The sequence below is a fragment of the Hippichthys cyanospilos genome, chromosome 4, assembly GCF_059441005.1.
Source record: "Hippichthys cyanospilos isolate Australia breed blue-spotted pipefish chromosome 4, RoL_Hcya_1.0, whole genome shotgun sequence".
Taxonomy (NCBI): domain Eukaryota; kingdom Metazoa; phylum Chordata; class Actinopteri; order Syngnathiformes; family Syngnathidae; genus Hippichthys; species Hippichthys cyanospilos.
In genome coordinates, this window is record NC_142372.1 from 19,929,904 (window position 1) to 19,946,850 (window position 16,947).

Consider the following 16,947-nt stretch of genomic DNA (forward strand, 5'->3'; position numbering starts at 1 on the left):
TATTATTATTATATGCAGCAAGAAACCCACGATACGCTGGCCTCTTGTGAGACACACAAACATTTATGTATACAATTACGCACGTCCTGTATTTTGAAACATGGTAATAATGAAAATTGGACAGTAAACATTTTGTGTATTCTATTTTATATTTGTGTGCCTAAATATTAATGTCACTATGCAGTTCTATTTTTAGATGCATTTCTGCTATTAAATTGTATCCTGTTATCGTTGGCATTTGTTGACATTGATATTTCTCTTGCTCAAATATTACAATAGTTTAATAAAAAATAATAAATAGCTAATGATATTATGAATATCATTGAATATTGAATGAATATGATATTATGAACTAATGATATTAATTGGGGCACATTAGGGACGAATTAACGGCCATATACAGTAAATGTATAACACTATATATATATATATAATGCCACGTAGTAGTTTTAAACATTAAAGCGTTAACTTATCCAACCATTTTACTGAAACGGCTTGCGAAAATCACATGACTAAACATAAAAAACGGGTAAATCGGGATTGGCTGTGAGCCTTGACCAAATGCATGTGATGTCATTTTTAAGTATAGCAAGTGGATTTTTTAATGTATCGCTGTGTGCATGAAAAAACTACTGAATTAATTAATTGGACGACGTCTTTACTTTTTACTGATGCATATAGTTTACTTCGAAATCGTGTGCAATCTGACAATTAAGTATTGCAGTTAAAACAGCCTCCGACGCTGATTTTTATTCAGTCTCGGGGACTATATTGAGTTTTTTTGTTTATTTGTTTGTTTTTTGCTGTTGAAGAAGAAACTCCTCAAGAGCAAATCCCCCAAATATTGACAACTGGTCAGGTGTCCCTAATAAAGTGGCGATAGGTGCCAGCAAGGGCGGGGCGAGTCGGTAGAGGGGGGGTGGGCGTTCTCCTCCTGGCACAGCTGAAGCGAATCCGCAGCCTGATTACGTCCAAGCACACACACATAATTGATGACCTAATTGAGGAGCGGGAGGAGGAGAAAAGTTGACTCGTTCCTCCTGCTCGCATGTAGTCCTACGGCTGAGGGCATTGATGTGACCGGAGAGGAGTTCAGCTTTTTACTCGCACTTCTTCCCCCCGTCTTTTCACCCTCACACACGGAGCACAAATCCACCTTCTCACCTTTAGTTTAGCGCGCCTACGTTTCCTTTTTCACTCCCTCTTCCCTCCGTACCTCGACTTTTTTTCCGGAGGTGAGCATTCAGTCCTCTGGAAACACCAATTGCAACTTCCCTGAAAAACAAAAAAAAAGTTTCGACGTCTTCACCGCCTCACTACGCAACATCGAGTTGAACGATCTTCACCGGACTGTCACAGCAGCCGCAACCCACCTTGGGCGACCCTCACCCGGCCAGCACGCACACGGCGCCGCGGCGACATCTTCAACATGAGTATCAAGACGGAAACGGAGCCCAACAACAACGTCTCCATGGAGGAGGAGGTCAGGTTCACATTTTGTCCTCACTCTGCCTATCTAATAACAAAGCCAGTTAGAAGAAAAAATCCCCGGAAATGGAAGATTTCCTTTTCGTGACCGCAGCGCTGCTTTTCACCACGGTTGTATTAAATTCGTAACTGGTAATGAGTTGTCGCTAAAATGTCGAATAATGCGGAGGAAAACATGTGCATTATTATTATAGATATCAAACCATGTAAAATAAAAAGCGAAACCTCACCTACAAGGCGGCAATATGCCTCCCTCTCCCCGTTTTTGGGATTTAAAAAAAAAAATCTTCCCATTCCAAAATTCCTTCTGATTTATGTGAACAGGATGCCTTATTCCAGCTGCCATAATTAGTTTTTGTATCCAGCTACGTTTGTAGACAAATGACTCAGAGAGGGAGCGCCACATGGGCCCTCTCTTGCTTCCCTTTATTCTTTATCAGACCTGGTGCAATTAATAATACGCTTGACGCCTGACCTAAAACGGTTTTGAAAGTATTGAATGCTGATTAGTCTGCATGCGTTCTTTGCTCATAAATTGAGACCGCATCCTGTTTTGCTTGAATATTCTGATAATGTTTATCCTCAGTTGTACCCACACTAGGAGGAACAAAATTGCAGTCAACAATCTGATCAAATTTGAATTTGACCAATTCAACAAATTATTTAGTGTAGCTATTGTGGGTTTGATTTTTTTTTTCCCCCAACAGAGAAGTTACTTCATATGTAATTGTGCTGCATTAAAAAAAAAAAAAAAATTGTGCAAACATTTTTGCCATATGTCAACTTATTTTGTTCCGGCTTTAATTACATTTTCATCCCAAAACGCTACCAGCTGTGTGTTTTTACGATAAAGCTGCTCGGTCATGTCAGTTTCTGTATTTGAGTCTCAAAGAATGATATTGGTGCTGGAACACCTGAAAAATGGCATTGGCGGCAGGGCAGGGGCCACGGGTCAGAGGAAGGAAATGGTGTCATGCTGTGAACTGTTGTCCAGCGCTGTTCCTCTGGCAGCCCCATTGTAGCCAAGGCCTCCCCACCAGCTGAGAACTAATGGGCCCCGTGCACTGTTTGTTTCCACAGCCACTCTGGGCTTCTCTCTGTATCGGCTCTCAATGAGCTGTGCACGCCCAGCAGGATGAGAGCCTTGTTTGCTTTTTGCTCATTTAGGAAGATCACAATGAGTGTTCTTTCACCAAGGTTTGATTCACGGGTGACCTGCTTGTGGAACTAAAGCATTTTGTACTTCAGACAGCATCCATTCTTCAGGTCGGGAGGGAGGGAATCATAAAGTGACATGCAATATCAAGCTATTTTGCAGAGACGTTATGAAAAAAATCCAATATAGGCCTCTTTGAAACTGTAAACCTATACGATAATATTTTATGTTTTATTTTGAGTGTTCAGGTCTGGACTATCATGTTTGTTTTTTCCTTCATCTACCCAACACTGCCAAAACGTCACATGACAAAGTGTTTTGATAAATCCAATTAATAGTGGAACCAAAGCAATTCACGAAAACATGGAGTCTGTAAAATCTCATTGCCTATTAACTTGACTGTTTAATTTCAGGTACGAACACTGTTTGTCAGTGGCCTCCCTGTGGATATCAAGCCAAGGGAACTGTATCTTCTCTTCAGGCCTTTTAAGGTAAGTTGCCTGTGTGTAGGAGAGAGGAGGAAAATGTTGCGTGAAATGGGGTTTATTCTCATTGAAAATTAAGAAAACCCGTATGTATGGACATGTTTAACTGACTGTTTTGTCTTTAATTTCAGCAATGTTTCAATCGGTGATTCCCAACCAAGCTACTGCAGGGAGAGCTCAGAAATGTCATTGTTCATTCATACAATAGATTTCAGCATTCATAATTTTTGCGACTGTTAAATGTGCTGTGATATTTTGCGATTATTAAATGGTGCCTTATCTCAAAGGTTGGGAAACAGCGATCTAGATGGCCGGTCCAACACAAATTTAATCACGCCGGTTTGTACATTGGAGCTGAAATTAAACAATCGCCCTTTTAATGAGTCCAAATATTTGCATATACGGAAATGAGGCCACATCATTGTTCCTCCACGGCTGCGTTTTCAACAGAGCACTCCGGTTGATAAACACCCCTCCCGTTTGTGTCCTAACCAAATTGGAAGTGGTATCCCTCGCACATGGATGATCCTGTGGAATGTGTAAATGAGTAACCCCTTGCCACTGACCAACCAACCCTGAGTGTGTGAGACCCATCTTGCCTACTGGAGGGCTCCTTTTTTTCTTTTTCCCGCTCTCCTTATAGTGCTAAAGCATTGTGAAATGGCTGAAGTGTTTGGTTTTGTTACACTAGCTGCTTAGACATTGTTTCTATGTGTCTGCTGACTGGCTGCTGAAAGCTTATGTGCGAGGAGCTCGTATTTATTTTCTTATGAAATGTCAGCCAAGCATTTTTCTTTAAAAAAAATAGTCAACATTTTTCTGAATTTCAGCTAGTAATGCCAGTAAAGGCTCAAGTCACTTTTTACATCCATTTTATATATATATATATATATATATATATATATATATAATATATAAAAATTTTTTTTTATTGTTTTCTCATGGTGTTTATAAATTTGAAGTTGTGTGTTAATAAAAAAAAAGCTTGTAATTTGGGAAAACTAACAGGAGGCATCCTGGCTGCCAACTAATCTCCAGCTGATGGCTGGCAGAAGCAGGTTTCTTTTCCTTGGTTGAGCAGTGTTAATGCCTGAATTCCTTGCTTGTGACTACGGTGGATAATTGGCTGCCGTTCTTCTCCACAGGGTTATGAAGGGTCACTAATTAAGTTAACATCAAAACAGGTGAGTTTTTTTTCTGATGCTTAAACTTGTGCTCAGACTGTCTTTTGGTCATGTCAGTGGGGAATCCCATCATTACTTTAAACAAAATATTGACTGTCTCAAATTCCTTTTCCCCACTTTAATTTGTTCTGCAAAAATAATCTAGTCCAAAAACCTTTTGATTTGTGCTTGATACCTGATTTTAAAATAATATATATTTACATGTTTGTATTCCAGCCTGTTGGGTTTGTAACCTTTGACAGTCGATCTGGAGCTGAAGCTGCAAAAAATGCTCTAAATGCAAGTATTCCCATTTTTATTTCACTATTCCTTTTCAATTTAATTTTTTTTGGTTCTAACTAAAATCTCTCAAGATAAGAGAGTGTTTTAATTGAAGATCCTTTCCCAATAATTTTCCTCCAAGTCAATTCTTTCTGTCTTTTCATAATTCAATGGCAGGGACTTTTTTTGGAAAGATGGGAGAATCCTGTAGCCTTACGGTAGTTTACTTTGAACTTGATACACATCCATTTTTAGTCTGGTGTAGCTTTCCTAATTTTGCATATCACTGCTTTTAATTATACTTGTACTATATCCACGTTTTTAGTGTTATTTGAACACATCTTCAGTAGTGTACGCTTTTTTTGTCACCAGTAGGCCACAATGGCAGTGTCTAACACACATACACTCATAACATAGCCTTCCTTATGAGCATCACCTATTAGACACACCAGATGGCGCACACACAAATACACTCAAATATTTCTCACTTGCATGTGGGCACAGCGCTTAGGGCACAAACACAAGCAAGGTAAAACCACCCTAAAAATACCACAGTCTCATCATCTGCGCTTTCCTCATCTCCTCCTCCTTGCCTGATGTGGCTGAATGTCTGTCCTTCAGTCACACAAGTTGATAGTTTCATCATGAGGGGGAAGAGATGTCAACATTTGACAATACTATCAGGTCGTACCCTTAAGCAAGTCCCTTGTTTTCAACTGTTCTGCCTGAGTGGGAGAAATTTGCTATACTCCCCAGTCAGAGCAAAACGGTATTGGGCATATTTGAAGGCTACATCCTGAGTATTGAAATTTGGCTGAAGGAAAGGAGGTGTCGCGAGACTACAAACTGAAGCCCATCGGTTTCAAGCCCACCTCCCTTACGATCCAATGTCCCCCTCCGTCTCTCCTTCAGGGTATCCGTTTTGACCCCGAAAGCCCTCAGACCCTGCGCTTAGAGTTTGCTAAAGCCAACACGAAGATGGCCAAGAGTAAGCTGATGGCCACACCGAACCCCACAAATATCCACCCTGCTCTAGGAGCACACTTCATTGCACGGGACCCATGTAAGTTGTACGGCTGCACCCTGCTAAGCTTGAATTCCCTCTCACTTGGCCATGATCGGTCCTTGTTATGGAACATACTGACATCAAATTGACAAAGGTTAAAGTATTTAACAAATCTAACACACCCTGCACATGCATGCATCTCAATGCTTTAGCTGCTTTGCTTACTTCCGGGTGGTATATAAACTCATTTAAAAGGTTTCCTACATGCCAGTAATGGAGGATGACCTGTAAATGTTGGTTATGCGTTTGGTGAATTGGGTTATTACCAGGGGTGCACTTTTTTTGGAGGGGGGGGGCTACTCTGATGTATACTCGGACATAGTATTTCGTTCATTAAACTGTCTTCCTCAGTTGCTTAAACAGTAGCAGTGCACCATTCGTGTACACAAAGGCAGCCTGTGTCCTCAGTTTCATAATATTTTGTACAAACTGTTTAATTTGCCTTTTCTAATCGGAAAGGATTTTTTGCTGGTTGGCGCATTTGATGTGCATGCAGGAGGGAGAGGTGCGGGAGAACAAGAGTTGCGGAGTGAAGGAAAACACTTGATTACGCATTGTACCGTTTGTATTTGTGCTATTTAGCAGGAAGCATTGTATATTCACGAGCTCAAAGGGAATGGGACTCCTTCGAAAACCAAGAATCCCTTTTTAAGGGTTGTCACACTATCAATATGGATTACGCAGTTTGTTTAGGACCCAGTTTGATTAGTCCAAGAAAGTCTGAGGTAAATTCTGTGAACTGTAAAGTGATGAAGTAAACTCTCCTTCACGAGAATGATACAGTCCCGACAGCCAGTCCAAGCCACTCCACTAAACAAATATCCTCATAATAGGAAGACATGGGATGCATGTGTGTAGTTTTTGAAAGGTGTGGAGATAACTCTTACATAGTGGTTTTGTTGTTCCCAGCAGTTTGTTTCGCCACCGAGCGAGAGGGCGATTAGCTATTGCTTCTTGATTACCTTGTTAGCCATAAGTTGCGCTACGTCCACATTTCAAATTTTCAAGCCACAGCACATCTTGGAACCACTTTTCAGATAAAAAAAATGTTCAGCTCAGGCTCTGTCATGAGTAAAAGGGTTAGGCAGGGTACACAAATGGGTGACGCAAAGGCTGCGACGTTACTCATCAGTCATTTCTGTCATGCATGTGCACCAGTAATATGCATTCTTGGTTATTGCGGTTCATAGATATTTCATTTAAGCTGACTGGTTGAAAGTCGTTGACATTGATTATGGAATAGTAGCTTCTGCAAGAGAGTCAACATTCTACGATTTGATGATTCTGGGTCATTTCAATGTGACTTATATCCTCAGATGACCTGACAGGGGCAGCACTGATCCCAGCCTCCCCAGATGCGTGGACCCCTTACCCACTGTACACAACAGAGCTAACCCCTGGCCTCCCTCATGCAGCCTTCACATACCCTGCAGCCGCCGCCGCTGCTGCAGCCCTCCACGCCCAGGTGAGGGACCAACCGGTGTGTGTCTTTCTCTTATCTTGCACGTATTCTCATGAAATGCAGTATATCTCGGATGTTTAAATATTGTCAAACATTGTGATGGCTATTACGCAACCTCACTCTGCTCTTTGACAAAAGTACAGTGTAGTAGGCCTGCTTGTCTGGCTGTGTGCTCCCAAACGCACATTTTTGCCACTTTGACATGTTCTACAGTTTAAAAACAAACGCATAAATAAAAAAGTTGAACTTTGTAGTTTACTCGGCCAACTGTACAAACTCTTATCCCCAATTTTTGTGTATAACCAAATCTATAATTGGCACAGCTGCTTGGATAATTTGGACATGTTTTTATGCTGCACAGACTGAATGGGGGCCTTCCTAAGAGCTCAAACTTCATTGTACCCCTTGAACCATTTTTCTCATTGGATGGGGAGAGGGCAGGTGCTGAGTGTAAAATAAGCAAAGGATTATTACAAAGGCACCAATAAAAGAAAATGGCACTTGATGTTTCTGGTGAAAAATCAATACTAACATGGTTAAAAGCTCCAAAAAGTGGATTTTCCATTGTAAGGGCTCTTAAAGGAAAACAGTCAAATGTTTTCTCATGTTCTAACAGGGCAAACAATGACATTCTTTTTTTAATTTAATTTGTTTAATTTAATTGTTTAATTTAATTGTTTGTGGAATATGATTTAAGCAGCAAAATACATCCTTTTATTCCAAGCCTGTCTTGCCTTTTTTTAAATTTTATTTAAAAAAAAAACTTTAAAACTAGATTTTAAAGCATAAATAAAGCACAGGGCTGACTTCACTTCTGTTGGCAACTCATTTGTGTGCTGCATATTGGTTAAGGGCAGCTCTCCTGGCATGTGTTAATCTGGGTTCTGTTTTTTTTTTTTTCCCTTTTTTTGTGTGTAGTAGTAGGAGTTTAGGATGAGGTAGGAGTAGCACAATTCAGAACAATCACAGCTGAAAGGCTAAAATCGGGATTTCAGGATCTGAATTACCATATTTTCCGGACTATAAAGCCGCACTGGTATATAAGCCGCAACAGTAAGTATTGAGCAAAAAAAAAAAAAAAAACTTTTGCCACGGATAGGCCGCACTGGACTGTAAGCCACAGGTATATCGTGGCATATGAAACATTTAAATTTTCATCATATATATATATATATATATATATATATATATATATATATATATATATATATATATTTTTTTTTTTTTTTTAATTGCCTACCAACTGCAACATCCTCTTTAACAGACTGCACATGCCTGCATATTTAGTCCCAACATTATATTTATATAAAATGGATATTACCAACAGAATACTGCAGAGTTAAATAACAGTTCAAACACAATCAATACTTCGATAGCATTCTGTCTCCCGTTGTTTAATTGATAGATTATTTTAGTGAACACCGCAAATAATATAAACAATCATAAATTTAATAATTCAATCATACTGAATACCGTATCAAATTTACATGTCACAAACTTTTATGCAAGATCGTATTCAATTTCAACATTTCATTTTATATCTGTATTTTAAAACTTTTTGAGCACAGCCATTGATTCACATCTTTTCAGTTCTATTTCATAGTTGTTCCATAAACTGACTCCTTGAACACACATTTGCTTGACCGGTGGGAAAAACCAGCAGATAAGCCGCACTGGACTATAAACCGCAGGGCTCAAATCATGATGAATAAGTCACGCCATAAACTGAAAAATACGATACTTTTTAAAATTGATTTTGATCATTGCCCTCTAGATTTAATTGGTACCTACTCACCTGACAGAACTTTTATTAAATTAAAGTTGTAGTACTTTTCTTGCACAGTTCTGTCAAGGATAGTCAGGTGGTTAAGTCTACCATTTTACTAAAATGAATCTAATTCCTGTTGTTTGGCAGGTGTCAGAAAATCAAACTGTATTCAGTTTATACCTTAATTGGCAAGAACGCTGTCGTTCTCCCAACTATAGTTGTAAAATGAGGATTATCTATTTGGGCCTTTTAAAGTTGTGTGCGCCAATTCCTCTTGACTGTAAGAGCATGAGGGAGGGCGTGTTGCATCACAAAGCACTGACATGGGCCCTTTTGCCGGCCGTCTGAAGCTGAGGAATGCTTCGTATTTGCTTGGAGAAATTCTCCTGACCTAATGTAGGAAAACCGCAGGGGCAAAGGTGACCTTTCTATTTGCAATCTGAGATTTCTCAAATCACCTGGGCTCTCGCTTGTATCGACTCAAATTTGCTGATAACCACTGTCTATGATGTCGTAGCTTCACATTGACATTTTTTTTAAGGTTCAGATTGAATTGTTTGAATTGACATTACTTTCACGATTGCGTTTATTGCAGTGGAATTGCTCTTGATGAGCAGCTACAGTACATGAAAGGCTTTTACTTTATAGGAAAAAAAAGTTAACGCCTAATTTTGGTTATGACTGTTTCATTAGATGCGCTGGTACCCTACTCCTTCTGACACTTCCCAGCCTGGATGGAAGTCCCGCCAGTTTTGCTAGAGGGTTAGTGAGTAACTTTTGCTCTAACAGTGTTTCGATTACTCTCAACATTCCTGCGACTGTCATGCAAAATTGTAGGTTAATGAAACAATTAACTGTAAAATATCCATCCATTGCCTTGATTGCTTGTCCTCACGAGCGTTGCAGCGATGTTGGGCCTATCTCTGCTGTCTTTCTATCAATCCAAATTACAATGAATTAAGACTGATATTTAAGAGAACCTTGTTTGAAAAGATCACAAGTTTGGGCTTTAACGTGACCTTTTGAGCTAACTTTTTTTTTTTTTAATAAACAAGCTCTTGCATTGGAAAAGATTCCCATGGAGTCTTTTTTTATTTTATTTTATTTATTTTTATTTTTTTTTAATTAAACAAATGAATCCTTTAGGACAGCTTTTGCGGGCTCAGCTGTAGACAGAAATTAGTTATGCACTCACTCCTCCCCCCATGCACACATGCATATAACGTGATTGTCTTTCTAACGTGTTTGTTTCTCTGCAGGAACCTGGAAACCCCACCTTTGTCCAGTTGGAGTGTGGTTTGCCAAGGGTATTAATTTAATAAGGTTTATTTAATGGACAAATTGTGCATTAGAAACAGTATTTATATCCCCGCCAATTGTTGTCTCTGGGGGGGGAAATCTTGGGTAGAAAACTCCTTGCTGTTGACAATCTTCATGTGCCCCTTTTTGTGGTGCATCCTAGCACTTGTTAGAACCCTTCGCAAGCTTGTCCAAGCTCCACGGCTCATCGTTTTGAGGAAAAATACCACCTTGAAGTTGTTGAGTTCCTCTGTGGCTTGCCTCTGAAGAAGTGTGAAGTCATTGCATGTTTGTCTTTTTGGCATGAATTTAGAACCGTTCTGTAAATCCTAATTTTCTTCGTGTTTGTGTCACCCGCTTGAGCTTGGTCCAGGTAGCGAAATGTTTTCCTTTCGTGTAGCTCCTTGGTCTGACCTCTGTCAAAGCTCAGCTGTTGTTTAATGGCTTCTCGCATGGACCTCGTGAAGGCATCCCCACATTCTGACTATCCCAGACCATATCTGTCATTTGACCAGAATAAAGTACAAGTATTTTTGTACTTTGTGTAGCGTGTGTGTGTCTGTCATATATATATATATATATATATATATATATATATATATATATTAGTGCTACTAAATGAACATGTATAATTTGAATGTTTAGATTTCTGTTATTGGTGTTAATTTCTGTTTCTATAATCGTGTTAAAATAGTTTTTAGAGGAAAAAGTGCAATTTGTTTAAATGGGAAGTGGATATATTAAAAAAAAAAAAATATCTGATGCAAAAATGAGATTGCTGTGAAACGATCTTTCAGAATGTGAAACCGGACTATGAACTTTTTTTGGGGGTGGAGGGCTTTTTTGAAATGGGGACGCAGGACTGAAGAAGAGGAATTTAGTTTGTGGTTTAGAAACTTGTTTGTCTCTGTAACTGCTGTGCATAAGATGTAAACAAAAATACCCATCTTATGAATAAAAGTGAATGCATTTCATTACTGATCAATTATTTCTGACAAAAGCAAATTGGAAGTTTTCGGTCACAGTGTAAATCTCCACACAATCAAATTGACTACTGTGTGGTCAGCAGATGTTCATATCAATAATGGAGCCCAACTATTCATTTGTAATGCACCAATGCATTAGTGTCTCAACGCATCATGTGCAGAGTTGACCTCCTAAGCTTGTAAGACGCTCTGCTCAGCCGACCATAATGGCTCCTCCGGGAAGTCCAAGGACTGCTCAGTGTGGCAGCTGCCCAATTGGACTGCCTAACTATAAACGTTTGCTTACGATGCCCTTCCAACTTATAGGCGCGAACCTTGAATGTTACGCTGAAAACCAACAGTGAATGTGTAAGTTTAACAAAAAAATCTGAAATTTACTGTATACATTAACTAGAAACACTGGCTATTTTTTATGAATTAAGTAAAACTAATCAAATTTAGTCATTTTATTAATGTTCCAGACAATCCTTATCACCACCTTGAAGTTTGTTCTGTTGGGTTCTATGCGTCCTTATCACCACCTTGAAGTTTGTTCTGTTGGGTTCTATGCGGACTGATTGACAGGTGATCAAGAGTTGACACAATCGTTCACACTTGCACTAATGAACCAGTTCTTTATTTTAAGTAAATCTGCCATCTGCAAGGAAGATAGAATAGTTTCACAGAAGCATTACAAATTGGCGACACACAAAGTCACTCGGTCACACCAAAAACATTACCTGTACTGTGAGATTTATTCTGAATTAAAAGGCTTGAAGAAAAAAAATTCCAGGCAGTGCTAAGGCAGCATACAATATTTACCCAAGAAATGCCCTTTCCTCCATGGAATTAAAGGATGCGGTTCATTGAATTTGCCTTTGGCATGGATTGGAATCGACATGAAATCAATACTGACTGAAGATGTGTGCGACCAGAAAGACCTTTTTTTTTTTTTTTTTAAATTTCTAGTAACAGGCTACAGCAGTAATAGGCTGCATAAATCCTCATGATTCAAGATCAACTCATGTTGAGAATCTACTAGGAGAAACAGCTGATGCAAACCTCCATTTATTCTACTATAGCCTACAGCAAATTATAAGAACTGAAAATGCAGATAGAGTTGTTTTTGGTAGTCAGAATAAATACCGTGTGTATTTAAAATGTCAAAATTTGACAGTAAATGAGCTAAGCACTAATTGAATCACATATTGGCAGAATGATTGTTTTACTTTTTGAATTTTTCTCCCCGTTCACTCCCGTTTTTTTTTTTTTTTTGGGGGGGGGGGCTCTACACTGAGTTTTAATCGTATTTTTTTTATTTTAATTCAGTTGTCCATCCCTGACCTAAAGATTCAGATTTTTTTTTTAATATCACACAATTAAGGAATAGCTAGAATGTAGATATGTGAACAGCATCCACAACACATTGACCTGTTTATTTTGCACCCACAGAAATATAAGGGGAACCTCAAGGTATTTGTAAAATCATTTATTACAAACTACAATTATGTTAAATTTCCAAGACATTTTGCACACACAAAAACATTCACGCACAGTTTAACACGAATAAGGTTAGTTTTCATATAATGAAGCTATCAAGGTCAGTAAAGCCATAACGTTTTAATGGAGGACGTTGCTGCCACCTCCTGGTTAGCAAAAGAAAGAAAGTGACTTTCATAAGTACAATTTCCTAAAACTTCTATTTACTGTTACTTTCCTCACGTCCAAGTCACATTTTTGACTGCTGCAATTTTAGGAAGGGTACCAACAACTTTGTCGCCGTGCTTGTTTGCTTTCAAACTTAGCTTGTAGCAGACGTGTCTTGACGCCATGCATGCTGTGATCTTGACATCTCTGATCCACTTGAGAAAGACTTTGAATCATTCCTCTTTCATCTGTTACAGCTAACCAACATGGCATATATGGGAATGTTTTATTACGTGTTCTATTGTATTATTAAATGGTTTTATGCTAAATGTTTGCTTTGTTGTAGTTATATATTGCATGCAGAGCTATAAACGGCAGTGGCACTTAACTTCAAATTCACAATTTAGTTGTACACCTGGCGTACTTTTTTTACAACTACTTAGTGTCCAATGAGAATCAAAACATCCTGAATTCTGACAGATGAAAGAGATGCGGTTCAAAGTCTTCTTTCTTTCACAAGAGGGTCAGAGATGTCAAGCTCACGGTGCATGACGTCATTCGTTTGCTCCAAGCTAAATTTGAAAGTAAACCAGGCGCAGTAGCGAGCGTCAATGAGTGACAAACATAAACTTTCAAAAGAAAAGTCATTAGTTGCTTGGTGTTTAGGGCCGAAGAGAGTCAACGGGGTTCGGTGCGGCCGTGTGAGGATGCTACATGTTGAGCGGTACCTCAGGCTTGTCGTTGCGCCCAGCCGAGTTGGCCGCTTTCGCCGCTTCTCGGTTTATTCTCATGTCCGCTACCTGGATCGGATCGACCCGTACTCAGTCCCGGTCCTGCTTGCCGCGCTCTCGCAGATACGCTTCGCTGGGACAAACGAGAGCGTGGTATAGTCCGCCGGTTTACCGCACCGAGTGAAATAGCCTACAGTTTTTCACGCCGGACATCACCTTGGACGGGCCCAAGGAAAGGTATCCGAGCCGCCCGTGACCAATGCTTGGCTACGGGCCTCGTCTTCGACGTGGACCGGGAAGGGGACGTGCATTAAAGCGTGATCTCCTGGAACATGGACTTCCTGGCCGGCCTCGGCAAGAAGCCTGCAAGTATGGAAAGAAAAGTTTTTTTCCAGGATATTCAAGTAGACTATTAACAGAATATTTGTGCACAGCACGATGACCTCCAGAGTCTTCAGGGCAGTGCGTCTGTTTATATCCCCCCACCCCCCTCCACACACACACACACACACACACACACACACACACACACACACACACACACACCCTCTCCAGGAAAGAGAAAACCATGAGCCCCTCCACTTGCACGCCGATTATAAATGCGAGTATTATTTGTGAAAATTGCATTTTCGTTCCCAGTGTTGGGAGCAATGCATTACAAATGTAATGTAATTATTCTAACGCATTACAAAAGTAAGGTAATTACTGTAAAGCATTACAATTTAATGAAAAGCGGGAATGTGATATATTACACAAAAATAGTAATTTTGTACTTACAGCAAATGAAGGTAAAGTAATGCATTTTTAGCCTGAAATCGGTGTTTTTAATTCGCCAAAACACTGTGAGATCGGAGGAAAAAAAGTCCGGGGCAAAATGTTTACTTGCTGATCTACTACAGCTGAGATGAAACGGCAGGTTGAATATGGACAATATGTACACAAGCTGGACATACGATCATTACTGTCAGTTCGTCAGAGATAAAGACAAGAAAAATATCGTTAGGTGCACTTTGTGCACAACACCTAAAAAGCTGTCCACTTCGCGAAAAGGACCCGTATTTTTACAAACCATTTAGAGCAGGGGTGTCAAACTCATTTTTATTGAGGGCCACATTGCAGTTACAGTTTCTGTCAGCGGGCCGGTATGACTTTGATAAAATAAATCTTAGGTGTGTTTGGCAAACTGCTAACTAGTTTTGAAATCAGAGAGCGACAGAGGGCAAACAAATGCTTGTTTTTTTCCCGTAGTAATTTTAAAAGCTAAAGTCAACTGATAAATGTGGTATTTTAACCAGAAACTTGAATTCGAATCAGCATTTCGCGGGCCGCATCAAATGATATGGCGTGCCGGATCTGGCCCCCGGGCCTTGAGTTTGACACCTGTGATTTAGAGTATGGCCATAGTAACGTCACGTTAGCCAAAAGAAAACACATGCAGGATTATGTTCTCTTGCTGTGGGATGACACTTGGACACCAAGCGGTTAGAAGATTCATTAGAGGAGATATGCTGCCATTTTCCACAGTGGATTCACCAGCATTTAGACAATTTGTCAGCAAGATCCCTGTCGCAGCTAGCAATAATGAAAAAGGTAAACTAATGCTAATTTTTGCTGTACAATTGCTATTAATAATAGTTTATAAATAGTTCTGGTAAATAATATGTGTCAAGATTATTCAAAACTCATGTTAGCTAGTACGTTAAACACCTTAACAATGATGTAGGCTAGCTGCTAACGTTAGTGCCACCGACACCGACTATTTTTGAAACATATGCCTAGCCAGCTGATCTTAAATTTGGATATTAATATTGAAATTGTGAAACGCACTGTTTTTACGTACACCATAAACAATGCATCACTATGATGTGAAACTAAGTTATAAAGGGATTAGAATAATAATTTAAAAAAAGGTATCTTGTGTTTAAAAGTTTACAATACAATACTGATGAAATGATTTGTACTGGTTTTAAGCTCAAGCCAACCTTTCACTGCATGTATAATGAGCTCATTATACATGAGCATACATTTAGGATGGCAAATCCATATTTCCAGTTATGGTGCTGAAAGTAATATAAAAGTAATGCAATAAAAGTGTAATGCATTACATTTCAAATGAAGGAATATATTGTAATGTAACTAATTACTTTGAAATAACACTAAAAGGTAATAAATAATGCATTACAGTTTGAAGTAACTTGCCCAACACTGGCCATTCCCTCTTCTCTAATACTAAGTCAGGTTCTTAACTGCAACTGAACCTGACTTAGTATTAAAAAATGTTCACAAATGAAAATGAAGGATGAATCAGTGTACTAACCCAAATGTTTAAAAAAGTACGGCGACATTTTGTGGTGCAAATTTTAAGGTTTAAATTTTCCCAGGTCTGATGGCATTTTTCAATGCTGGGTTTGTATAACCAATTGTATTATGTTAAATAGTCTTTATAAAAGGTCATTAGGCTGAAAGGGAAAGAGTAAAGATCAACAACTACAGCTGGTGGTTCAACAGCTGGCTGACAACTTCGACCGAACAGCGTCTAATGTCGAGGCTGGAGGAAGAACAACTGTAGAAGCCAAGTATCCAACTGAAGTTGAGCAGCTTTGGCTTAATTTTGCACTGTGCAACTAAAGGTACTCACTCGGCAAAAGGCATCGTATCTGATCCCCTGGATTGAAATAATAGCATGATGACAAATGCATGACCTGTGTTGGCGTCAGCCCACTGCATTTTGTATTTAGCCAGACCAGCACTAATGTTAGCTTGTCACTTAACAGTGAGTCATTTGCAACCGAGATAGAAATCTAGGTAACTAAAGACATGGAATTAAAACACAAAATTGAAATATATACTGTACTGTAATAATTTTCTTTTCTTTTGTAAAGCGCAACTTTTCCAAGTGCACGTGAAGGCATCGTTTCACTCAGCCAAACAGCTTTGAAGTTCACGTCCAAACTATGGACTAAGAAGTTGAGTTTTAGGCCTTGTCTAAATGTAACCGGCTAATTTAAATCCGCATGGACTCCCGCTAGTCGTCGTTGTTTATTTATTTAAAACAGTCGCGTCTGTATGAAACCGCATTGTGCGGTTTCAAATTTGTGTACAAGCTAACTAATAACGGAATATTTTTGTAAATTGTTGTTTTCCTTGCTGTTGTTTTGAAATCTGAGTGTTGTTAAAAAAATGTTAAAATAACCAAAAAAATAGGGAGAAATCTTGTAAACACTCCAGATAATAACTTTATTTTAATAATGGGAAAACATGTATTTTACGAGAAAGTAGTTTTCTGTTACTTCACAGTGTTTATTGTTGCCCCATCGACCAGAAGATTACTGTTTTTTCTGACCTTTTTTATGGTGCAGGTACATATTTCTATCAAAAACAAACAGTCTCTGAGTACTAGTCAAAGATTAATCTGAATCATGTTGTGAAAACCAT

General features: G+C 39.1%; 1 protein-coding gene across 2 annotated transcripts; it reads left to right on the top strand.

Moving 5' to 3' along the window:
- Positions 1–1,002: 1,002 nt before the first annotated feature.
- rbpms2a (RNA binding protein, mRNA processing factor 2a) lies at positions 1,003–11,143 on the top strand. Of its 2 annotated transcripts, none has more exons than XM_088413109.1 (8): positions 1,003–1,483; positions 3,058–3,135; positions 4,275–4,313; positions 4,530–4,592; positions 5,487–5,637; positions 6,957–7,120; positions 9,564–9,632; positions 10,130–11,143. In XM_088413109.1, the coding sequence occupies exons 1-7, from the start codon at positions 1,430–1,432 to the stop codon at positions 9,627–9,629; spliced, it is 615 nt and encodes a 204-aa protein (XP_088269235.1). In that variant the 5' UTR covers positions 1,003–1,429; the 3' UTR covers positions 9,630–9,632; positions 10,130–11,143. The 2 variants fall into 2 exon arrangements, with proteins under 2 accessions (XP_088269235.1, XP_088269236.1); XM_088413110.1 differs by having other exon boundaries at positions 1,004–1,483; positions 6,957–7,105.
- Positions 11,144–16,947: the final 5,804 nt, after the last annotated feature.

Coding starts and splice junctions, on each gene's coding strand:
- rbpms2a (XM_088413109.1), top strand. CDS start 1,430: ATGAGTATCAAGACGGAAACGGAGCCCAACAACAACGTCTCCATGGAG. Junction 1,484..3,057: donor ACGTCTCCATGGAGGAGGAG/GTCAGGTTCACA, acceptor GTTTAATTTCAG/GTACGAACACTGTTTGTCAG. Junction 4,593..5,486: donor CTGCAAAAAATGCTCTAAAT/GCAAGTATTCCC, acceptor TCTCTCCTTCAG/GGTATCCGTTTTGACCCCGA.